The sequence below is a fragment of the Cylas formicarius genome, unplaced genomic scaffold (genome assembly GCF_029955315.1).
Source record: "Cylas formicarius isolate icCylForm1 unplaced genomic scaffold, icCylForm1.1 PGA_scaffold_8__14_contigs__length_24414737, whole genome shotgun sequence".
NCBI lineage: Eukaryota > Metazoa > Arthropoda > Insecta > Coleoptera > Brentidae > Cylas > Cylas formicarius.
Window position 1 is genome coordinate 21,076,027 of NW_026844361.1, and position 24,830 is coordinate 21,100,856.

At 40.6% G+C, this 24,830-nt stretch overlaps 3 protein-coding genes across 9 annotated transcripts; 2 read left to right on the forward strand and 1 right to left on the reverse strand.

Annotated features, from left to right (window-relative positions):
* The first annotated feature begins 374 nt into the window (after window positions 1–374).
* On the forward strand, window positions 375–21,332 carry LOC132706589 (ubiquitin carboxyl-terminal hydrolase 32). Of its 6 annotated transcripts, none has more exons than XM_060677999.1 (21): window positions 375–634; window positions 3,625–3,856; window positions 4,508–5,037; window positions 5,515–5,726; window positions 7,278–7,431; window positions 7,502–7,784; window positions 10,457–10,840; window positions 10,907–11,756; window positions 13,093–13,195; window positions 13,255–13,400; window positions 13,462–13,544; window positions 13,575–13,609; window positions 14,082–14,176; window positions 14,786–14,879; window positions 14,995–15,226; window positions 16,287–16,521; window positions 16,938–17,123; window positions 17,185–17,362; window positions 18,105–18,418; window positions 18,476–19,070; window positions 20,316–21,332. In XM_060677999.1, exons 1-21 carry the CDS (start codon window positions 577–579, stop codon window positions 20,387–20,389), a joined length of 5,073 nt encoding a protein of 1,690 aa, XP_060533982.1. In that variant the 5' UTR covers window positions 375–576; the 3' UTR covers window positions 20,390–21,332. The 6 variants fall into 6 exon arrangements, with proteins under 6 accessions (XP_060533982.1, XP_060533985.1, XP_060533984.1 ...); XM_060678002.1 differs by having other exon boundaries at window positions 14,082–14,128; XM_060678001.1 differs by having other exon boundaries at window positions 13,462–13,541; window positions 13,572–13,609; window positions 14,082–14,128.
* Window positions 21,333–21,543: 211 nt separating this feature from the next.
* LOC132706592 (large ribosomal subunit protein eL6) lies at window positions 21,544–23,400 on the reverse strand. 2 transcript variants are annotated; one of them, XM_060678007.1, is made up of 5 exons: window positions 23,304–23,400; window positions 22,660–22,943; window positions 22,317–22,477; window positions 21,957–22,141; window positions 21,544–21,770 (listed from the first exon to the last, which is right to left on the reverse strand). In XM_060678007.1, exons 2-5 carry the CDS (start codon window positions 22,941–22,943, stop codon window positions 21,609–21,611), a joined length of 792 nt encoding a protein of 263 aa, XP_060533990.1. In that variant the 5' UTR covers window positions 23,304–23,400; the 3' UTR covers window positions 21,544–21,608. The 2 variants fall into 2 exon arrangements, with proteins under 2 accessions (XP_060533990.1, XP_060533991.1); XM_060678008.1 differs by lacking the exon at window positions 23,304–23,400 and adding an exon at window positions 23,190–23,212.
* A 335-nt stretch (window positions 23,401–23,735) lies between these two features.
* LOC132706593 (AP-1 complex subunit sigma-2) lies at window positions 23,736–24,460 on the forward strand. Its single transcript, XM_060678009.1, has 2 exons — window positions 23,736–23,996; window positions 24,051–24,460. The coding sequence occupies exons 1-2, from the start codon at window positions 23,815–23,817 to the stop codon at window positions 24,340–24,342; spliced, it is 474 nt and encodes a 157-aa protein (XP_060533992.1). The 5' UTR covers window positions 23,736–23,814; the 3' UTR covers window positions 24,343–24,460.
* Window positions 24,461–24,830: the final 370 nt, after the last annotated feature.

The following is a 24,830-nucleotide window of genomic DNA, read 5'->3' on the forward strand; positions in this document are numbered from 1 at the left end:
AAAAACAAACCGCAGTGATTGTAGTCTGTGGCAATTGGTAACGATTGTAAATAACAAAACACGGGAAATTATTTACAATTGTAGGTATTACACAAAAAGGGCCTAACAGTAAGCGTTCATATATCAGTTTACTTCGGCAGAGCAGTGCATAAATCACCTTATCAGTGGAATGAAAAAAAGCATTTCTTATCGCAAATCACGGACCGCAAAAAATGAAATATCCGCCCTCTGTTCCGAAATGTTTAAACTACGACGGACGTTTGCTACCGAGAATTGCGATAAAATGTATTCACCTTGAAAGATTATAAACACTATAGCATATCGTGTCCAGATAGGCACCTGGTACTTCCGAAAATTGAAGTTAGAAAGTTAGCGTTAAGTTTTGAGTTCTTGGGAAAAACATCTTTCCGAAAGTAGGCAACCGACCGCAACCTCAGCGCCGCCGCGACCAACGACAACCTCACGTCAATGTAAATAAATAGTTTGCTGTCATAATAGTGCCGAGTTGTGTAATGAGTGCGATCCCCGCTTGTTTATACGAAAAATGGCCAGAGATTTCGTGAAAATTTAACAAATATGGGTGCGAAAGACTCGAAAAGGAGTTGCCTGATCTACGAGGATGCAGTTAAGCGCAGTGAGTATCGAGATCGTTAGTTTTCTGCGGATAATTGCCACTTCCGCTGTACGTATCATGTGATAAATATGTTAAAACGCAAATGTGGTTATGCCAATTATGCACGAAATGCATATTATTAGCGCGAAAGAACTCCGAGAGTGATGGGAAGATAAAAGACCCGCCGGTGTGGGTTTTTTTCTCGTTTGGACAGTTCGGTGACGGCATAAAACATTGTAAAATCGACCGATTATAATGCCTCAAATTGCTAATGCTCCATTATTAAGTTAATTGATAACGTTTACTGTTAATAGAATGGTTAAATGTTTATTTCAATTGTTCCGGCAACGAGTTTACGGGGAAATTCCCTAGTTGGTTGTTCGAATTTATCACCACGACTCTATTTATTGTTAATGTTGACGATTTTAAGTTGCATAATTGATATTTGTTCTCTTTTTTTTTCAACAAATAAGCGCTATCAAGAGCTGTGCAAATCACAGTAGAAGGATAAATAGACACTTGAACATTCAGAGGACATTAATTTTTAATTAATTGCACATACGTACTCAAGCCAGCAACGGGAGATAAGATTTTAATTCGCAAATCTCTCGCGTGTTTGTTCTGGTATTATTCCTCCCCATTGTCTAAACGGGTCTCCAGCAGAAGTCGCGACAAATCTACGGTCGAAAGGCGCAAAAAAATTGTCGAACGCTGCTAATTAATTCAGTAACCACCAATACTGCTGAATAATCACCGAACATTATTTGTGTGTTTTGCAATTATTGTTATTGGACGCGAAAATAACTTACAAGCTTATGTTTAAAATTTTGACATTTGGAATTTTTTCTCGTCGGTTTTTAATGCTCTGTGGCCCTAGCCCTAGAATTTGTGGTCCGTGTGGTCTTAAATGCTTCGAAAATTAACGGCGAGGCATAATCGCACTCTTGCGAAATCCGTCGGGAATGGTGAACGTGACGCAAATTATGCGCACCTGTCTTTTGCAGCGAAGACTTTTCTCGATTTCAAGGTCACGCAAGTCTTCTCGTGCTTACTATTGTTTGTTTTCCTCCCTCTACAGGTGGCGGTGCAACGAGTAAAAACGTCGTCGTCGTTACTTTGTTTTTGCCATCGCAACAAATGTAATTATTAGCATCGAACTGTAGCATCAGACTACCGGCGCGCGGTCTCAAGTTCAAAGTTATTTTTAATGGCGTCGCGTTTGTCAAGGAAAAACGGCCGCCTGTTTGGGGAAGTGCACATTTTTCACGGGCGGTTGAAACGGAAGCGGCGTTGCCACGTTCTGATATTCCGTCAGCGTTTGCTCGAAAAATTTCCCAATTGTCGAAACCGCTACTAGATATAGAGGCCCTGCTAATACTGATAATTTAAGGAAGGAACCACAAAAAATAATTTAAAAAGTCCATTCAACATGCGTATTTTCTCAAAATATGTTCATATCCGATTAAACCTGAGAGCATTAATTTTTACCCTAGTAGGGCCACTATATTATCTCATTTCTAGCGACCAATTAAATGCTGGACGAGTTCGAAGGACCGTGCGCATTAAAACCTTTTTGGGCGCGAAAAGTCCCAAATTGTCGGCGCCACGGAAGTACTGACGTACTTGAGGAAATTTCAATGCCGCCTCCCAAGGTCAAAGATATCGTGATTGATAAGCCGAAAGTAAACACACCGAGTTAGGTATCAAAATAAACACGTCCTCGTCAAATCAAATACTAGTTCCTATTGTTCGATCCGAATACAGATTTTGGGTCACTAAAAAAGGTTAAACTCATCTGTGTAGTCGCTGGAAAATAGTTTTAGTGTTTTCCTGCTGGAAAAAACATCTCGTTTTATTCACTGCCCCCTTTTCATCGTCAAATATATTCTTCCTACTAAAACCAAAACCTAACATCGCTGAAAGAACTGAGAAAGTCAATTTCGGAACACTTCACTGGGTGCAGTGGCACATCCACAAAATAATAGTTCTGAGAATATTTAGAATTTATTAAAATAAAAATTGAAATATTCAGATAACGCATATCAACTCTCCTACTTATTACAAAATTTCTAGTGATACGTCATTATAATTATATATTGATTTCTGGTATTCTCTTTTTAACTACAAATAGCTATTTTTTGATATGGACCATTAATGGACAATTTTTTTAAAATAAACGTGGGTATTTAAATTTCACCACTAAAATGTAATATTGTGATAATAAAAAATGACAATAACCAATTAGTTGAGAGAAGTTGGTTTCAAAAACGAAACAAAAAAGATTTTTTATCAAAAACCGATTTTCCTCTCAACGAGATATATTGCGTTATAAATACATTGTTGGTATTATTTAATCAAAATCAACACGTCCAAACGTCTTTAGTGGATCACAGAAACAGAAACTGAAATCCACCAAAATAGTCGAACATATTTTGAATCACGAACAAATTAGCCACGCTCTGTTTAAATAATTAATCAATAACTTTTCGGACACATTTATTTATAAGACAGGCTACCTAACAGATATTCGTTATAGAATATGTTACAAGAGTATATTACAAGGTAGCACAGTATATAACAACGTAAACAGAGTACAAACTTATATAGAAAACAAAGAAAATGGATCAAAATTCTAAAGCATTTAACTGCCGTTTAAAATGCCCAAAGATAAGCTCTGTGTGCGTTGACTGCCTGCCTAGAGGCAGAGATCAGTTAATCGGTTTGTTCTGTTATATTTTTTTGGGCGAATTGGTTTAGACGTAAGTGTGACGAGTTGGGCCTTCGAATAATAGTGAACTTTGGCCGTATCTGCGCATGTGCATTTCCCAATAGGATGGAAACCATTTCTACCTCTAGTGACCCTCATATTTAAAGAAATAAGATGAGCGTTTCGAAATTTCAAATAACGTCATTGCATGTAATTGATAATCTAGAAGATTCCAATGTTGCCTTTTGCTTTCGGGGTAGATCTGGCAACGGTGCGTTATCACCTACATGTGTGGTTTTTGCAGTGTCGGATGTTGAGTTCAAACGCGTCTGCGAGGCGTTCAAACGCCTGACGAACGGCGGTCAGCTCCTTAGTCAGCAGTGCTTCGCTCAGCACGTGCTGGGCGACGGGGTGCCGCCCCCGATCGTCCAGCGGCTCTATGTCGCGTGCGGCGGGACGCAGAGGGGTATCGGTCTCCGCGACCTCATTTGCGGCTTGGTGCTGCTCACCAAGGGAACGCAAGACGAAAAAATCAAGTAAGCTTGTCCGCTGTTAACTGTGCCTTAGCGAATTGCACATTTCGTGAAGGTGGATGACTACCTTAAATGGCAATAAACAAATAATAATATATAAACATTTTTTGTTGTCGAAACAATTTTCATGTCAAAGTATATAATTTCGTGAAAATCTGAACTTTTAGTTCTTATTTATTTCGAAAAAGGGTTTCGTCGCTTTTTTAAATAATTGTAATTGTATAATACTAATTGTAATTTTATATAAATAATAAATAAAATAATACAAGCAATTGAAAAAGTGTAGATTACTTTTTATGTTCCACAAGAGTACGTCAAAGTAATTTAAAAGACTTTGCCGTTTTGGTGAAACTCGTGAAGATTTGTTCAATTCAATAGTGTTTTTTTCACACACACAAAATACAGAAAAAAAATCAAGAAACAAAAAGGCATAAGAAATATGAAAAAATACAGATTCAAAAATATCACCTAGGTTGTTTTTGGAGATGCCACTGGAATTTAGATCCATGTTCTAAATTTAGTTTAGTTCATAATACATATCAAAAGAATTTTTGGTAGTAGTTTTGATGCCACAACCGTGCCCGTTAGTTCGTTGAACGGCAATTTTTTTCGATGTCATTCCACGACAGTTCTCACCGTTGAGCATTTGCGCAGGTTTCTTTGGACGCTCTACTGCAACGACTCGAGTACGCAGGTAACTCGAGCAGAGTTCCAGGCCGCGCTTCAGGCTGAAGGCAGACCCGCCCCTACGTGGGATCACACGCTGAAATCCTTGTTCGGTATCGGTCAGGACAAGGTCGGCTTCGAAGATTTCAAAGTGTGGATCAAGTACAATAGGGAGGCGACCGTGCTATCGAAATGGCTGCTTTCAAATCCTTGCGTGACCTTGAGCTCGGAGGTGGAGACACCGACGTTTTACCAGACGCTCGCTGGCGTCACCCACCTGGAGGAGCAAGACATCTGCGAGTTGGAAAAGTGCTTTTGGACTATACAGGGCGCATCGGTGACGGGAAATTTGGACTTTCACTGTTTGACGTCGCTGGTGTGTCCCCCGGTGCCCATTAAGGCGTGCAAGGGCCTGTTTTTAGCTCTAGACGTCAACCAGGACGATCATGTCGACTTTAAGGAGCTGTGCTGCGGGATATCGGCCGCTTGCAGAGGCCCGATGGCCGAACGGATGAAGTGTAAGTAATTTTAGTCGTTCTTTGCTTTTTCTTCCTTGATTATGTATATTGTTTTATGTCTGTTTTTTTGTCTCATGTATTTTCGAAAATTTGACTTTTATTTATTTTTTTAAATTGTTTGATTTCTTTTTATGAGTTATAACTGTCGGAATGATTTAATTAAAAATAAAAATCGATTAAACAAATTATTCACATTTTGCTTTTTTTAAGCCGTTATTTTTTTAACGCCGGTTTCCCAAATTTTTGTAACTCTTCTCGCAGGCAGACAGTTCTTTTAAATTTAGTTAGCCTTTTAAAGATGGTTAAAATGTTTTTATAAAAAATGCTACTGCAGTTATTAATTTTTAAAAATTGATAAAATCTAAGAAATTGTGCCTTATTTCGAGGCTTTAGTAATAACATTTTTTTAAAGCGATGTGAGCAACTACTAAACTTGTAAATAAATTGCGGTTTTATTCTTACTGAGCGTTTCTTTAGTCTGTTTCAAGATATTCGACATGGATCGGGACCTTTACCTGAACTCCTCGGAGCTCGAGGATATGAAACAGACGCTGAAATTTATAGCCAACGAGAATAAATTAACTTACGCCCCACAGTACTGCCATGAACCGCCCCACACAGCCATCGATCGCGACGCTGGCGCCAAGGACAACATTCTTGATAAGACCTTGGACGTCTTGAATGATAAGGTAGCGGTCCGAACCTTACTTATAACTTTGGTAGTTGGTGAGCTTTTAAATGTACCATTCAGTGACGCGTTTTTCGTTGTGAACCATAGAGTTGGGTCCTGTCCTTAACTTTTTGCTTTTGTGGCTGTGAAATCCGTTTGACGCGACGCCGCTAGCGCGGCGGCGCGCAACGGTAGTTCAAACGTACCGGGCTCGAGTTTGGCGTCTTCTGCTTGCGGCTAACGTTGGTTGATAAAAGATGGTGCAGAGGGATTTGCAAATAAAATTTGCTCTGATTTCTTGATTCGACCATATGCTTGCCTATCTTCTAAATTAATATTTTTCGCAACTTAAGGTTTGATTATAAGGTAACGGATATTTATAAGTGGTGTATAAGAATCATTAGCTTTTATAACAGTTTTTAAGGTAAGAACTGCATTGTAAAACATCCAATAAATACCAAAATACTATAAGTTTTATAATATTGCATCCAAAACATTTCCGTTACTTTATCTATATAACCTCTGGTGTTGGTTACTAATTAAAAAAAAATATTTATAGCGTTCTTAAAAACCTTATTATAATATTGGGATTTTATAACTTACTGCGTAAACTCTTATAAATCTTAAAGTACCTAATAAATATTCTACAGTTACCATAAAAGCAGAACTTCTATGCGTGGTCGCATGGACGTTTTTAGTTTCTAGAAAAAATAAATAACTAAAAAGTTGCATAAATGATATTTGATATTTGGTCAATAATAGTTTACACTTTTACAAAACTTTTTTGTTAACTTATAAAACTTAACTTAAGATTTTATGGCAAGAGCAATATTGTTATATTGCTTACATGTTTGAGCTGATATAAAAGTAGAATTTCAAATCGCGAACCTGGTGATGTCACGGCTATTGTTGTATTTTTGCAAAATGATATGAACTGAACTGAAACTCAAGACATATTTCTTTAAAAATATATGATTAAAAAAAATCTGCATTTTATTTGCATGAGAGTAATAGTTTTTCAGCTACTTTTAGTTTTATACCGACCACAAAAGTTTTTATAAATACCTTTTTCGTAACTTGTGAAACTATAAGTGTTACAAAATCACTTTAGGTTTTATTACAAGAACAATATTGTGATCGGACGCTTTTTAAAAGATTTTCAAAGATTCCTGAAACTTGAAGACATGTTTTTCAACGACATAAATTTAAAAATGATCTGTATTTTCAGTTTCACGTTTTTAACAAAATGAAGTTTTAAGGTGCTTGAAACGAGGGCGCTTCAGTTTTATGAAGGGAAAAATATAAAATTCGATAAATTTTATGTGCCAAATAAAATTTAGGTCATCAGCGCTTATCCAACTTATTTATGGTTTATGAACAACCTATTAATTATAAGTAAATGGGGAGTAAAAGTTTTATTCCATTCCACTTAAGTGATATAAAAGTAACCACAAGCTTTCGCGGACAATTGATGGCTCCTATGTAAGAGGTAACGGAAACGTTACCATTTTGAAGCAAAAAAGTTGGGTCTGACGATACCGATTCGGTAATAATTTGACCAACTGCTCAGGTGGATGGCGACGGCGGCCTCAGTCAAGAGGATTTTCTCGTGTGGGCGGTACAGGATAACAGTCTGATCGCTCCCCTTCTCGAGCTACTTTTCCAAGTGTGCCACGTGTCACTCGGGCTGAAACCCCACTGCCGGCACAACGAGTACGAGATCGGTCAGTTTTCGCTGTCGACGCCAGAGAGCTCGAACACCCCTTAACTCAATGTCTGGTCTTTTGCCCACAGTGATGGGGTGGTTGGAACGCGAGGAGCGTCGGGGCTTCCACGTCGGCCAGTTCTGGTACCTCGTGTCGTCCGAGTGGTGGCAGCACTGGGTGAACTACACGACGGCGCCCCGCACCAGCGTCGATCATTGCCAGTGTCGGGCGGACGGGCGCGGAACCGTCGAGGAAGGCATTATATGCGACGAGAGTTTGATTAGCAATACGACCGACTACGCGTCGACGAACAACGACTGCAACTCGAACAGCATGGAGTCGATGGGAGAGCTGTTTAGCCGGTTGGATAGGTAAATTAGATAGCTCGACAACTACATACTACTATGAATTAACGGCAAACGTCCAACTTTTGATCGAAGCGAAAAATTTTATTTTAAAGATGCCAAGTATGATTTCTCTTATAACCTTTCCATCTTTTTAATAGTGAAGTGTTCAAATAATCGAAAATAAAGGAAATAATACGTTTAGGTATTTTAATACATCCTCATTCTCATTTGTCTTTTAAAGATTTGTTGATATGTATAAATTTAAGTGCCTACCTTTTACTGACATTTTTATGATATGCAAAAAATGTGGGTATAAGCTCCAACTTGTGGGTGCCTGCTCTTTGCTTGAGGATGTACCCGCTCACTAAGTACCGCCTTTTATTCTTATATGCATAAATGGGAGAGTCTACTCCGTCCACTGAGTTTCTGCTTTCGAAAATGCGAGGCTCCTTAGTAACAGACTCGGCGTCATAAGAATTAGTGATATGCATAAGTGTTGTCTGAATTTAGACCTATTTATAGGTGTTTAAGGTTAAGGTTAAGGGAATCAAGTGAAGTAGACTGTCGTGCCTAATATCGGTGTTATCAGAATTAATGTTCAGTAGTTAACCAACCATTGGAGATACTGAAGAATATAGGGGCGGAGCATTGAGTAATGAAGAAAGGATGAGGGTTTTTTTACGTTATGTTGGTGACTCACGATTCCAAATTGGCGTAACACACGACGTGGGTGCCCATCAATGGACGACATCCCGAACCGTTACCAACGTCGTAGCACATATCTGTTTCTTCTGCTGCAGAAGAAACAGATGCGCGGGTTATAGAAATATCATCTTCGATGTTTTTTGTTGGAGAATCTGCCAAAACAGCAACTCAAAATTTAAAATATGCTCGTTTTGCATACTGACATGTAATACATTCAATTATTAGTATATATTATATATATATGAATATAAAAAATATATGTGAAATCATAAGAAAATCACAAAATTGTTATAACCCATACACAGTGTGATCGAAATTGGTGATGCAAGTATAGAAATGTATAAAAGAGCCTTTTTGAAACTGAAAAAATCCATCATATGAAAAAACAACGAAATCTTGCAAGCAAAATCTGATTGCACACGCGTTTTCTACATAAAAAGTTGCTCTAAGTAGGTTTTTACAGATTACGGGGATATTTATAAATAAAGAAAAAACAGGATTTTTTTTGAAAATGCGTCATTTTAGTTTTTTCAAGATATCTCAAGAACGATAACAGATAAAATCACAAACTAAGCGGCATCCAACGACAAACAGAACTTTGTTTATTTAACCGTTTTTCTATCCCAAACAGTTTCCTAGATCGCAACACATACATCACCATTTCGGACACACTGTATATCAAATTCTAATAAATACATAACTAACCTTGCTATTAGGCAACAGTGGGATTTGGTCCTCCTTGCCGGGAAATTAAACAACTCTTGCTCCCATCCTTTCAATTTTATTGGATTATTGATTTCTGTCGGTCTTTGCTTTTAGACTGGCTTTTTTGGTTTTCTACTCCCTTCTGTAAACTACTTAATTATATACCGATTTAGCATGCGAAAAGCGTCACTTTATACCTCTTGTTCCACGGTTCCGAGCCCCTTCGGACTTTTTCGGAGATTTATCGCACGACTTGAATTTTGAAGTTTGTCAATTCTGACAATCAGGTCAGTAAATGTATTTTTCTACCCCCGTCTGTAAAATACCTAATTACCCACCGATCTAGTCTGCGGGAAGTGTCACTTTACCACGTCAGTTTCGTTTCCCACGAATCCGAGCCACTTCGGACATTTCCGAAATTTTACCGCACGGCTTTGGGAGCAATCGGATGTTTTGTGTTGTTTTGCGAAAATGTACCGAAAAACTAACGGTCATAGAAAAAGTATAGTATGCAACACATTCGGTGAACTTTTTAACTCACTCGTTTATTAAAAACTCGCTCCGCTCGTGTCACACTCGTGAGTCAAATACCGTTTACCTCACTTGTTACATAATATACTATTATGTTGTTTTGCAACAATGTTGCCAAAAACTAACGATTGCAGAAAAAGTATATTTCGCAAGACGTTCGGTAAACTTTTTAAGTCACTCGTTTATTAAACACTCGCTCAACTCGTGCCAAATAAACTAGTGACCCGAATACCGTTTACCACACTTGTTGCTTAATATACTATTTAAATCCTTTCAAATCTGCCCTTCATTATATTTCACTTCTAATTGACCTTCTAACTGTTCTTTTATTTATTCAACCCCGTTACGTTGTTTATTTTTTTCTTGTTCGACTTTCAGAAAAATCCTCTTTAAACAAGTGGGGTGTGTGCTACTTTGGAGAGATATCAAGACACGTGAAATCCCGCAAATCAAAGTGCAGACTCCAGAATTTCATTTTAGCTGAGCATGTCCTCCGTTTTTTGTTATAAATTTTATGCACGTTAAAATGGAGTACGCTCTCACTCAATTTTATGCATATCACTCATTGTTTTTATTTCTAGCTCAGTGTATTACAATTTTTTTAATTGGTTATTTGGTTTGTTTTCGTAATTTTTCAAAATTTGAAATTAAAACTGAATAATTCAACCACCTACCGTTGAAATTGTTGAATATTTGTGTCAAAGACTACTACTTATATTATGATTTTTTAAATGTATCGGCCCCTTCCGTCACAGTTGCAGCATAGCGTCGAGCTCGGGCGTGTCGAGCAGCTCGGGGACCGCGTCGAAACGGGCGGTCACTCCCCCCGGCCCGATCGACAACAGCTGCCTGGTCGCCGAGCCCGCATTCAAAGTTGCCACGTTGACGGGGGAGGGGGGCCGTCTCAAGCGTGATACGCCGCTGGTGCAACGTCGCGATTTCGAACTCGTTCCGGACTCGCTGTGGAAGGCGCTGTCGCTGTGGTACGGGGGTCCGTTGCCCCTGCCACGGCAGGTGATCAAACCGCCCGGCCGCTCGGAAGTCGAACTCGAGCTGTTCCCTTTGAACTTGCGAATTCTAAGGCACCAGGTGGCACAGACCACCAACGGATCGACGCCGTGGAGCAGTGTCGTCGGCGGGTGAGTAATGTACCACCGGTGACGAACCAATTGTGAGAAATAATTTCCGAAACCGGCTGGGTGTAGCTACGGGGCGGCGCTGAGCACCGCTGGTCTGGCGCCCGCCTCCTCGCCCTCCCAGATTCGCCGCAGCCTAGTCCACGTGGCCGCGTTCTCTCGCCTAGCTACCGTCCAGCAGGTGACCGACTTCCTGTGCGAGCGCCTCAACCTCAAACCGGAAGACGCGCGGCTCTGGCTCCTCAGGGATCACCAGCCGCCGTCGCTGCTCGACGACGACCGCGCCATGCTGCAAGATATGGGCGTGCGCGACGCCGATCAACTTCTGCTCGAGGTTCGCAACAAGGATCTGACGTGGCCCGAGGAGTTGGACCAGCTGGCCGCTGGCGCCGGTGGGGACCACGCGCTCATCGAGCGCCGCATGACGCTCAGCTTGCCGCCCGGCGCTACCGGCCTCCAGAACTTGGGCAACACTTGTTTCATGAACGCCGCCCTCCAAGCGGTGTCCAACACCCGACCGCTGACCATGTACTTCCAGCAGGACGTGCAGCTGCTCGAACTCAACTCGGAGAACCCGCAGGGCACCAAGGGCTTCGTCGCGAAACGCTACGCGGAACTGTGCCGCGAACTGTGGACCGGTAGTACGAGGAGCCTCGCTCCCCTCAAGCTGCGGCACTGCGTGTCGAAATATGCGCCGCAACTGAGCGGGGGCGGTCAACACGACTCGCAGGAATTGCTCGCGTGGCTCCTCGACGCGCTCCACGAGGACCTGAACCGCGTCGCGAGCAAGCAGTATACGCAGTTAAGGGACAGCGACGGCAGACCGGACGAGATCGTGGCGGAGGAGGCGTGGCAGCAGCACCTTAAGCGCGAGCACTCCATCATTACCGATTTGTTTCACGGCCAGCTCAAGAGCAAGGTGAGCTATCGGTGGCAATTTTCTCCCGTTGTTTATTTTTTCAATTCAGTGGTGGGCGGGAGGTTATTTTGAAACGATTTTTTTTTTTATTAACGCAAGATAAATCTAAATGCTAAATATGCTAAATGTCAGATATTGGGATATCGGGCCCGCAAAGGGATGTGTGGTTTCTATGTCTTAACGCACTCACTCGATTCCCATAACCGATGTTAAAACGTCCTAGGGATGTTCATGTTAAAAAAATATCTATATTATTTTCGATATACTTTGCTATATATCGAACATATATATCGATTTTTTTAAAATATTATAGATAGAGGACGTTTAACGCATATATGTCAAAAGTCTTGGATCCGCTCGTTTCTTTATTATTAAGAAGGTTTATGTCACGTTGTTGAAGTGTGATTAGTCAGAAAATCCTTCTTAGTTTTTTTGTGATCTCTTTTTTTATTTCTATGGGACATTGTTTCAATTATACCGGAAACTTTATGTACTTATCGCGGATCATTTTCAGACTATCAATATGGTTTATTTAAAATATCTAAATGTCCTGGTAAAAGCATTCATTTATTTTTCCTACAAGCGCACGGAAAAACCAAAATACCACCTGATAAAAATTCAGCATACTTACAGTAACTTGTGGAAGTTTCTGTGAAAAAATTAAATTACACAATGTCAATATTTTTCATTTTAATAATTAAACAAAATTAAATATACATTGCACGTAAATTAAATACTTACTTGCGTGCAAAATGTTGCAATTGGCACGAAGATGAGAATAATACCTATAAAGTATTATCAGGAAAAGCAACTCTGTATTCTATGATCTTTTTATCTACACCTCAATCCACACTATTTCTATTTTAATAATAATAAAATAAATATTGAGTTTATCTTTTTCAGTGAAAACTTAAAAAATATAAAAATGTTTCGATTAATCGACAATATTTAGATGATAAAATATCCCCAATTTATTTTAAACAGTCGATTTCGTTATATTAAAATGAATAAATAACTTGCCTATATAGGTATTTTCTTTAAAAGAAATTTCTCTTAGTTTGTAAACATGTTTATCGGCCCATAATAAACGTATAAATGTCAATTGAAGAGATAAACTGTAGCCTCTCGTTTGTACGTTAAATTCCTGTTTGGAACATTTTAACTACTTTTAACATTTCTTATTGGTGATGAGAAACACTCCTAGCATAGGCTAAGAACTTTTTAATAACTGGAAATTTTTAAAATGTATTGGAGCAGGTTGCTAGGACTCTGTGCGCTATTGTTGGGGAAAATTTCTAAAATGTATCATGAATTATTCCTAAGGCGCATTTTCCAGGTAACCTGCCGCACGTGCGGCCACGAATCGGTCAAATTCGACCCTTTCAACCACCTCAGCCTGCCGTTGCCGATGGAGAACTACAACCTTTGCGAAGTGCTGGGTAAAACGATCCGCAAATAACGACGACAATAATAAAAATCGCGACCGCGCGTTTTTCAGTGGTCCGACTTGACGGGGGCGGACCAATAAAGTACGGCCTGCGACTGAACTCGGACGCTAAATACGGCGAGCTGAAGGAACGGCTCAGCGAACTGTGCGACGTCGATCCCAGCAGGTTGCTTCTGGTGGAAGTGGCCAGTTGTCAGGTAAGCAAAGGTTTACTTTTCCAGCCAGTGTACCTGTCATCCATCGCGCGCGTCTTTGCAGGTTAAAGAACTGTTGCCTGACGACGCGAAGATCAACGCGGCGACGGCGACCGAGCTGTACGCCTACGAGTTGCCGGTTGAGTGCGACGAAGCGTCGGACGTCGAAAGGACGTCCGACGTCGTTGAAAACGACGCCGATAACGATACAGGTAATGGCGGCATGGTGCGAGGATCGTTGTTTGTTGAATACCTCCAAAGACGGTGTTCTATTCTAAATAGTTGCACAATTAGTATTTATTGAGTCAGATTTGACGTCAGTGATCGTATCTACTGGTTACCGCGATAGATTCTTTTTATATGAAGTCATAAAAGTTAGTGCTGACACAAATTGAATTTAAAATAATGTATTTTCCTTCTTCATTTTAATCCGCTGTAATTTTTGAAATTGCTGCTCAAAAGATATCAATTGATGAGCCTTAGGGCTTTTGAACCATAAATTCTGTCTCACAGAACTTTTCCCTATATAATGATTACCTGTTTACCGAGATTAATGCTTTCGGAAATGCGTTTTGGGATTGAAGTAATTTGAACTCCTCCAAGAGATTAAGTAATACTATACATATACTATACTTTTTTTTGTGTTCTGATTTTGTTGTTTGTTTTTTTCTTTTCATTTTTTAGACGTGGACGCTGGAGCGAGCGACAGTCCCCTGGCCCGAAGCCCAGAGGTAAGGAGTGGTTCGGCCATTTGCATGCCCAACATTCTATGCTTTAAGGTATGCACGGCTGCCCTACCGTAGCCACATTTTGCGCCCGTTTTGATTTTATTTGGCGTATTTTTTTACATCTCCTGCTCCAAAAATTAGTGATTTTTGTGTGAAATTTGTCTGAAACATACAAGGGACGTTAGAACTACTTTCGTAGAATTTTGTCCGCGTTTTGATCTATTTTTTTTTTTCGTTAGCGTTGCGTCTTGTGCTATTTAGCTGACCCTGTACGGCATGGCCATATTGACGAAAACGACCGAACATAGTTTGAAGTCCGGAGGGGCCGCCACAAATTATTTATATCTCTATTTTTTTTTTTAAATGCATTGAATTTAATTGTGTTATCTTTCTCCTGAGAAGTTTACTTTTTTGCATCGACTTATGTAGGGAGGGGTTAGTTTTGGTTAGTAACGTAGTAGAGTAGTTCAATTTTGTTTTTGTCGATGCGTTTGAACTAATTCGGTTTTGAGACGCCGCTCCGCGCGGATAGAATTTTGGGTGTGTTAAATTGCACAGCAGCCCGACACGTGTTCCGTAACGTTAAAAAGGTTAAAAATAAATAAATCCCAATGGTAACGACGAGCTCAAGAACGGTCGACGTTCTCTCTTCGTTTGCAGAAAAGCAAGTCGGATGCGCAGGCACAGTCGAAAAACATTCCGTTGAAGCGCCCCGTTCCCCCCGTACATTCCGTCAACTCTTCGACCGTGTCAGGTAAAGCATATATTATTTTTTAAATTTTTGGTTTTGTGTGATTTTATCGGGCGAGTCGCGTCCCCTCGGACCTCTTGATCATGCAGCGAATGACGTAACCACCTCGTCTATGCAGGTGCCTTCAAGCCTCCGTCTTACCTCGTCGCGGTGCACCGCAAATGCGTACTGCAGGAGACCTACTTCCTTTCGCAGCAGAAGAGTAAGCCGAGCCTGTTCGGGATGCCGTTGCTACTCGGTTGCTCGCCGCGCGCCACCTGCCGCGACGCCTACGATATGGTTTGGGGTCAGGTAACGCGGCTGCTCAGCCCGTTGCCCCAGAGCGACCAGACTAACCACGCCCAAGACTGGTGAGCTTAAATATACACATTTTATTTCCTGTACCGGTACAAATGAACTACTAACCGTTTACTGCAACCTATCATAGATCATCTTACGCGTTCGATTGCCTGGGTACATTTGAACTACTTGGAATCCTCAGAAATTCGTTTTCAATATTATTGACAATTCTTCCGAAAATCGCTCTGAGAAAAAAATAAAACGTAAACGCGGGTCAACAAATTCATTCGAACAAACAAACAAATGTTATTTGTGGCAGAAGGAAACGATTTTATTTAACGGTGTTGGTGATCTTATTGAACATGAGATGTTTCTTCAAAAACTTCATGTTGTGAGAAAAGCGGGGAAGTATTTTAGGCAAGCAGATCCACTTTGTATTGCCCAATGAGTTATCGTCAGAAAAAAGGTTGAGTTCTTCCTGGCGCACAATGACGCATTGATGCACTTAAGTATAGCCCGAATATGATAAATTTATCCCAAATGAAAAATAGAAATAAATCACAAAAGCAATCTATTTTTCTGCGTATAGTAAAATTGGCTAAAATTTTAATATATCCCAAATAAGCATAGTTGCAATAGTGGATACTGTGTAAAGAAGAAAAAAAGAAGAAGATTATAAAAAAAAGATGCACCAAACGCTTGCTAAATTTTAACACATGGTATCCAGAAATTCTGGGCCAGAATAACATGTGTTGTTAGATTAAAACGTCTTGAGATATTTTCGTAATTTTTAATAGACATGTTAACTCTTGAAAAAGATCGTAGAGGCGTAAACCAGCCAAAATTGGTGAGTTTTTAAAAAATCCATGATAATGTTTGTATTCCTAGTAATATATTTTATATACTATCTGTTGACTTAAAATTTCGATTTGTTTTTACAAACTGTTTTAAAATATTAAGCAAATAGGTACATTTTGCAGTGAGTATTTCGTGTTTTTTAAGGGTGAGAACTCTCACGACAGGCACAGGAAACAGGTACCAACCTGAGTTTTCCTTATGGTTGAAATTTCGAGACAAAACTGTTTCACGAGTCACAGAGACAGTCTTTAACATCTGTGCTTTCGGTTTCAGTGATGATTCCCTAGGTTACGAGTTTCCCTTCCAACTTAAGGCGGTGCTGGCCGGCGGTCAGATCTGTGCCGTCTGTAACTGGACGCGTTTCTGTCGCGGCTGCCCGCTTCCATGCAGCGACGAGCCGCTGTTTGATCGGTGCGGCAGGAACAACGGAACTTCCCAGACGACGTACATCGCGATCGACTGGGACCCCACGGCGCTCCATCTGCGCTACCAGAGCAGCAGGGAAAAGGTAGGTCAATTTTTCAAAGAAACTTCCACAGGCTGCTGTAATACTTTTTACAAAACTTCTGGATTCCTCCTGGGTCGGTTTTTGCTGAGTCGAACTTGCTGACGTTTCGCCAATCATCGCGTTGGCTTCTTCAGAGCTTGACTGAAACTGGAATGCTGTTAACTCCTGGCATCTCAAAAAATACACTTACCTTGAAAATATATCTGATCACATATCAAAAGTTCTAAAGAAGTATAACGTCAAAACCAGATTTACCACTTATCCAATGGTACAATTGTTAAGGCGCGTGTATGGCCCATTTTACTGTACAAAATACCCTCGAATGTTTGTTACGTCGCTATATTAAAATACGATTTAGCGCATTGACTTTATGACGTCCTGTGGGCCGAATAAAGATAAGAAAATTTTCGTTGCAGTTGTGGACAGAGCACGAGTCGGTCGCTATTTGCCGCAAACTCCATACCGAACCGATCGATTTGGACTACTGCCTGAGGGCGTTCACTTCGGAGGAGCGCCTGGAGGCGAAGTACCACTGTAGCAGCTGCAACAACCTGCAGCCGGCCACAAAGAAGCTGCAGATATGGCGGCTTCCGCCAATACTGGTAAGCCGTCGTCGACGTCCCTAACAAACTTTAATTTGAGACTCTTCCCGCTTCGTTTCAGATCGTCCACCTCAAGCGGTTCGATTACGTCAACGACAAGTGGGTCAAGACGCAGAAGGTGGTCAATTTCCCGTTCAAGGATTTCGATCCGACCGCGTATCTCGCCTCCGTGCCGCAGGAGACCATCATCAGGCACAAGCAGCTGTTGGAGGAGAAGAGACGAACCGGCGAAACGCAAGGTAAGCGATGACTGCCGGTTTCGCGGAACTGAATACGGAAGTTTCTTCCATGACTACTGTTTGCCATGTAACATAATATGTCATAATCTTTTAGCAAAAATCTGTCATTTCAAGAAGAGCTTAGGCTTTTTCATAAAAAAACCATTTTATTGCTCAAAAGCACGTCACATTTATGACATTTCCTTCGGTCTACATGATTTTTTCAATGTTCATCTTCAAACTAACTTTGCCGGGCTCGATGTGCAACTCTGCAACGGCAACTGAGTGTCGCCTTATTTAACACCTCTTTCTATATTTACTGATATTGTTTGTTCATTCTGGTTGAGATACTATGTAGCTACATGGTACCTTGTATTAGACTACTATCAATCCTGCAATTCTGCAGGGCTGTCAGTACCGCTCCATGTTCCACTGTGTCGAATTCTTTTTCATAATCTACGAATGCCCCATAGAGTGCAAATTTGTACTCAATGTATTTTCTTTTTAGTAAGCATTAGTAAGTTAAGTAAGTATTGATATATTATATAGTTTTATTAAATGACTAATGTCTCAGTTTTGTTTTATTTTAAATTAAATAGAAATAAATCTTTTCTTGAAATGACGAATTAAGGGTGAAGACATATACACCATAACCGGGCCTGCCTATGTTTCGGGTACTATATTGATGTAAACCTTCAAATTTTGGTGTACCGTAAAACGGGCGAAAGTCTGCGGTAGTTCACATGTCCGATCGCGGTTCTAGCCGACGACGCGATACCGGAGGACACGTGCGAGACGCCTAACTCGAGCGGCCGCAACAGCGTCCAGGAGAGCACCAAACTGCTCGAGGGCGACGAGAGCGTCGCGGCGCCGGCACGAAACAACGGGGCCGGCGACGACAGGACATCGACGTCGCCGCGGCCTCAGAAGTGCTCCAAGCAGACTAGGTCGCGTCTGATCTCGACCAGCCTACTGAAGACTCCCATCATTGACGAGCACCTGAAGGACTACCACGAGCACAAGCTGTTGCCGGGGCAAGACCCGTTCGATCTGAAGTACCAACTCTACGCGGTCGTGGTGAGTATCGTGAGATTTTCGAGGGGAACGTTCGTAAAGGCCCCTCCTATCCCGTAGAGCCACTCGGGCATGCTCAACGGCGGCCATTACATCTCGTACGCGTGCAATCCTAACGGCAACTGGTACTGTTACAACGACAGCTCCTGCCGGGAGGTGGTACCCGATCCCGAACTGTCCCGTTCGAATCTGTCGCTGGACAGTTCGAGAGGCGGATCTTCGGGCTGCACGCCGCTATCGCGTCGAAAGAACACCCAGCAGCCGCCTGCGCGCAGACCTAGTACGGGCTCGACCGAGTCAGACCAAGCCGCTCCTCTCGCTACGCAGGAGACGGAACAGCAAGGCGGGGAGGAGCGGTGCGTCTTCTCACCGGTACCAACGAGACGTCGATCGGCAGGCACCCGCCCATCACCACCGCGGGAATGCGAAGCATTTCAACCCCCACCGGCAGGTTGCGGCGAGGTCGCCAACGGGTTCCGCTGCCCGTATAACAGCGCCAAGATCCCGAAGATCGACACTAGCTCCGCCTACATCTTGTTTTACGAACGGTCCGGCCTCGACTACCGGCCCTACTTGCCCAAGGTGACGGCGGTGACGGAAGGCGGCGAGAGGGCGGGGCGGCGCGAAGATCTTGACGAATGCGACGGCGACCTACGTAAGCAACTTTGTACCGTACAGTAGTGGTTCGTACGCGGCGGTCTCTCTCATTCCCGCCTCCGCGCTCCGCCACTCTCCCGGACGCGTGGGGATTTCTCCTTGTTTTTTCGGAATCTCGGCTATAAACCGGCCCCAATTTTTTGAATTAAAAAAAGATAAAATGTGTATAACGAATATTCATAGACTTTTTCACGTTTTCAATTTTATTTCCCTCGAATCGTGAAGACCTTTGTTTCCAACTAAAAAAAGATACTGCAATGATTGTATTAAATGGCTACAATTTATCTATATCACAATTCCAATTAGACCTCAAAACTCACCACACGTAAATAAAAAAAAAAACTTGACAAAATCCCAGATTTCATTAAAGATTTTAGTTTTGCCGCCAAATGGTCACGCGGTTTTTTTTATTTCTTTGACAGTTGTCTAAGCAGTTCACGGCTTTTTCTGTGGCACACTCTGCAATGAAAAATTTAAAAAATCTTCAAATGATTACACACCATTAAAGTCAATGATTTTATTTCATTAATAAGACAAAATGAAATAATTATTGATGCATTATAAAACACAAATAAACACAAAAAAAACGACGAAGAAAATATATCGATTTTATTTGTATATTCACGACCGCAAATTACCGCATCATTTTTTAATTCAACCTTTCTTGGGAATCGTTAAATAAAAGTATCCATACAGTTTGAAATCGGACACGCGCGGAATTGAAGAAAAACCTTTTATGAAAATTTCTGCAACTGTATTAAAATAAAATTGCCTGCATAACTAACAATTAAATTGAAATTTGAACTGACATATTTCTAAAAAAAAATCATAATTTTTGGCCGAAATTTCCCCGGAATTCGCCTCCGTGCGTGCGGTAGTTCAAATGTCCAATTGCGGTTTACTCCTGCCGTCCTTGATCTGTTTTTTTCCTACTTTTATATTTCGCTTCGTAACTTTTTTAATAATCGCTCTCCAAACTTCTCACGCGTTCCCATGTTAGTCTCTCAACAGTATGAACTCGCTCAAATAACGTGCTTATTTTTATACACTTCGGTAACTCCTACCCTCCTGTCATCACTTTTTTGGATAAAAGTTCATCGGAGACAAAAGTACCCCCTTATCTGAAAAGTCGTCGGGAGAGGACGGGCAATGCGCGGCCATCGCGAACGAATGCGCAGTAGGTCGGACATACCACCACGTTCCCACAGTCTCGCCCGCCCCTCACGTGGTTTTCCTTTTGCAGAAACCAACGGTGCGCGATTGGTGCCCGAAAAGTCGCCCATATTAAAATGGTTCAAAGAGAAATTCACCACGTAATGCCATATGTATATTATATAGCAAAAAAAACCCTATAGACTGTTGAAATTTTGGACTTTCACTTTGAGTTCTCTTTCACTTTGTTGGTTAGTTTCCTTTCGTTGTTGAATGTGCCTGGTGCGCAAGGTGCTCGAGAAAGTTGGTGCGGAATGTAAGGGCGTTTGCATATCAATAATTTTTATATTGTAGCATTCGCTTCCTTTTGCACCAACGTTTCCAAACACCCTGTATTTACGCGTTTTAATTGTTGTTGAATTTTAGTTTACTCCGCAAAAACAGGTGGAACGACCGGGTTCTTAGAGATATATTATATATAGATTATTATATAAAGATGTAGTTAATATTTATTTATAGTTGTGTTTAAGTATTATTTAAATCATGTTGCGTGCCGTAGCCGGTTACGAAGTCGGCAGCAGGTACCTGGTCGGACGCTAGTAGTTCAAACAATCCGCGCCGCGTCTGACGTATTTGTCGTCATGTTTTTGTTTTTTTGAACTATACACACGCACCCACACACAAATTTAGCCCGAAACAAATAATGTAATATAATATATTGAACGAAGCAATATTTTTTAGGAGTTTTGTCGGAGACTTAGTTGCGTAAGAGCTATTTTCTTGTTTTACTGTTTTTTTAATTTAGGCCAACCAAAGATATTTTATCGAACGGGTCGCGTCGATCGCGAACTGGGGGCAGGGAGGGGTCGTAGTTTTTTTTTCTTTTGTTGTGATGCAGTCGAAATATTATCCTGAGCGGTATAATTATGTAATACGAAATATTCCAACTAGTCTGATATTCTTTAGTGATGTTTTAAGGTGTCTGTTTTTTTTAACACGTGTCGAAAGAGAAATTCCACTTGTAGAGTAATAAAATAATTGTGTTGCTTAGTTACGTTATTATGGTGCCATTATCTATAAATGAATAAAGCTTGTATATTGTTATAAACGTTGTTTATTTCACGTAACCATAGTTTCACAGTTCTGAAGTAACACGATCAATTACAAATTAGCAATTTTCCCAGTTAAGGCAGGCCGAAAGTTCGTAGCTTAGAAGTAATTTGTTCTTCACTTAGATCTTATATTCCACTTAACCAGAGATTAAAAGTTGGGATGGCAACATTTCGGGTAATTATTTTTCATAACAGGAAAAACAATAAATAAATCCACAATTTATTGAATTAATTTACAACAAATCGACAAACTGTGGCTCTCTTACACGTTGTTAGAATTTCATCCGATGCGGATACTGACTCGACCTCAGACCCCACATCGCCGACAGGTACGCCAACAGTATTTTGCTGTCAGTATGTTTCCTAATGGCGGCAAAAACTTGTTTGTCGACCTCCTTCTGATCGGCTTTCCTCTGATCGCTTACTTTATATGCCTAAACGGAAAAAGAACCTTGAGGCATACTATAATGGAAACAACCAAGGGGTTCACATCAGGTTAGATTACATTCAGTCCCACTATCATTGGATTTATATCATGGTAAATCGTAAGGTGTCTTAAGTATACTCATCATGTGCTATAAAGGATAAATGTCTAATTTTAAAAGCAAATAAGTACTTACTTCTTTTTTCTCCTTGAAAATGTCCCCTTCCTCTTTTTTTGGTCTCTTCTGCCGGATTCTCCTGAAGTACTCATCATTAATATTTTTGGGCAGCTTCAAGCCACTAATGTCAATCTTAGTTTGAGTACCGATCACGTAACGTTGACTGATGCGCCTCAAGGGGCACGCGTTGATTTCAAAGGGACCTTTAAGGGACAAAACAAAAAAGTGTTACGCAACTTTCAAACGTGCTTAAATATAGCTTAGTGTTGTTAAATTTCAGTGGTATTTGTGTTATATCAGGGTCCATCTTAAGGTGTCCTAAGTATACTCATCATATCAGAGAACAAAATATGCTCGTAAAGTCTAAATATCCCTTACCCGTAACAAGCAAAAGCCCTGACTTGAGCTGCTTGAGCAGAACGACCCTTTTGCCCTTATGTGAACCTGCCAAAAGGATTAAGACAGTTCCAGGGGTAAGTGTGTCCCTCAAACTACGTTTGTGGTCTCTGAAAAGTTGTTTCGCGGGTCTCTTCTTGATCCTACATTTAAAAAGATCCCTGTATTAGTGCTCCATTCTTTCCATTATTTACATTTGCTCGAAAATATGGATTATTCAGTTTTATTATTATATCATGGAAAATCGTAAGGTGTCCTAAGTATACTCATCATGAAAGTTAGGAAATGTCATGACAACAATGTTCAACAAGTTTCAAAAACTAACCTATCTTGAGTGGGATACACAGCCCTACGTTTTTCCACCAAAACGTAACGTTTGCCCCCATTTTTCTCTCCGCCTATCGGTTTCTCAATAACGCGGGGTTTGGCTGGTTTTTTGGCGGCGGCCGTTTTTTTCCCTATAAATTTGTACAAAGCTTTTTTGTGAAACATCCGCGTCTTGGAGAACCGTACAACTCCATTGCCCAAATCGTAATTTCGCGGCTTTCCCACTTTTTTCGCATCCTTTTTGCCCTCTGCGGGCTTCTTCTGTGCAGCCGGAGGGGCCATCTAAAACCAAACATTTTTTATGGAGCAATGTCAACAAAGCAAGGTTATAACTTTTTAGTTATATCAGCGTTTTACTTATGGACAAAAACTAATCCTAAGTTATCCTAAGGTAAAGAATTAATCACAAAAATCGCCTAAATTTCACCCAAAAGCAAAACAAGTACTTTTTTTAAATGAACTTGGTCATGGCAAAAAATCAATATTTATGGTATATTATTCCTAAAAGATCGCAATAAAAATATTAACCAAACCGGATTCTATTTCGCCACGTTAATTCACGTTCCCATACTAAGCTCCATTACACTTAATGATGATCAAGAAATTTTCAGATTATACCGAAAACTTCTTGCCAACACTCACCTTCCCAAATCTAATGTCGAAAGGACGACCAGCCACGCTTGCGCGTAACGTGTCACTTTAAACAACTCCAAAAAACCCTGCTTTTCTTCTTTTTATCTATGGGCCCAATTATTCAGTTTGATATTCAAATTAAAAGTACATTTTTCGTTAATTTTTTTGGTTATTACTGTAACGGATTTTCTAGCAAAAAAGATTACTGCCATTCATGTTCTTACTTACATTCTGCCAACACGAACTTGCCGGAAGTTGTGGGTTCGATTCCCACCGGGAGCCTTGGGTGTTGTGTTACTGAAAAAATTGATATCGGTCAAATTTTCCTGGGCGGTGCCGGAAAATGGGTGCATATCCGAATTGAGATGAGACCAATTAAGCGTAAAGAAAAAAAAAGCATTCTGTGGTCAGTTTCACCAAAGGGCCACGATACTTTTAGACGAAGAGAAAAATGTTTTGGGTTATGTTAAGGCTCTAACATGTCATCAAATGTAAATTGGTCGTAATTTCCCATAAAAACATGATGCAGTTTATGCTGCTCTTTAGTCGTCAAGGCAAGCTAAGGCTACAAAAATGGTACGTTGCGCATCCGGATAAGTTAAAAAAGAAAATAACTCGCGAACTAATAACGACGATACTTGCGAGGAAACCCAAAATGTGCAGCTTTTTAGAATGGAGAGATTTGAAGATCGTATACAAAAGGTACGACGTAGAATATTCGAACATTCTTTAACCTGAAAGCCTGTTTGATTGCAGGTATGCTAGCCTATACTTTTGCTGTGCAATCGAGCAAGATGACAATGAGCTCCTCACTCTAGAAGTGATCCACAGATATGTGGAATTGTTGGATAAGTATTTCGGCAGCGTTTGCGAATTAGACATCATATTTAACTTCGAAAAGGCCTACTTTATTCTCGATGAGTTAATGCTCGGCGGCGAGATTCAGGAAACTAGCAAAAAGAATGTTCTAAAAGCTATAGCTGCTCAGGACCTTTTGCAGGAGGAAGAAACGCCGCAAGGTTTCTTCGACGATCACGGGTTAGGTTAGACACAGGCTTCAATTTCATTCCAGTATTTAGTGATTTGTTTTTATTACCGATCGTTTCACGATGCACTACCGTTGCAGATTTGCCGTTATTTTGTATTAAGAAATAAAATGCACTATGACTTTGTACATGTTTTATTTAAATTATCTTCATATATATAAAAACAATAACACAACTTATAGTTAGGGTCACGTTGTTCTTTTTTTTATTTTAATCGAAGCGAAGAACCTTAACTTAGAACATGAGGAGTTCATAAATAGGATGATTGTGAATGGTGTAACAGTTTTTGTCTTCGGGCAATGAGGGGATAAAAGATGAGCTATCGACGAAATTAATTAGTAACTTTCAACAAAAATTCCGTAACGAATAAAAGTGAACACTTACAGATTGTGAGTAGTGCTTTTGATCTAACCACTAACGCCAAAAAAAAACAACCAACTTTCAGATTGCTTGTCTGTTCGCGTTATCGAGAAAACTACCTACAAAAAAA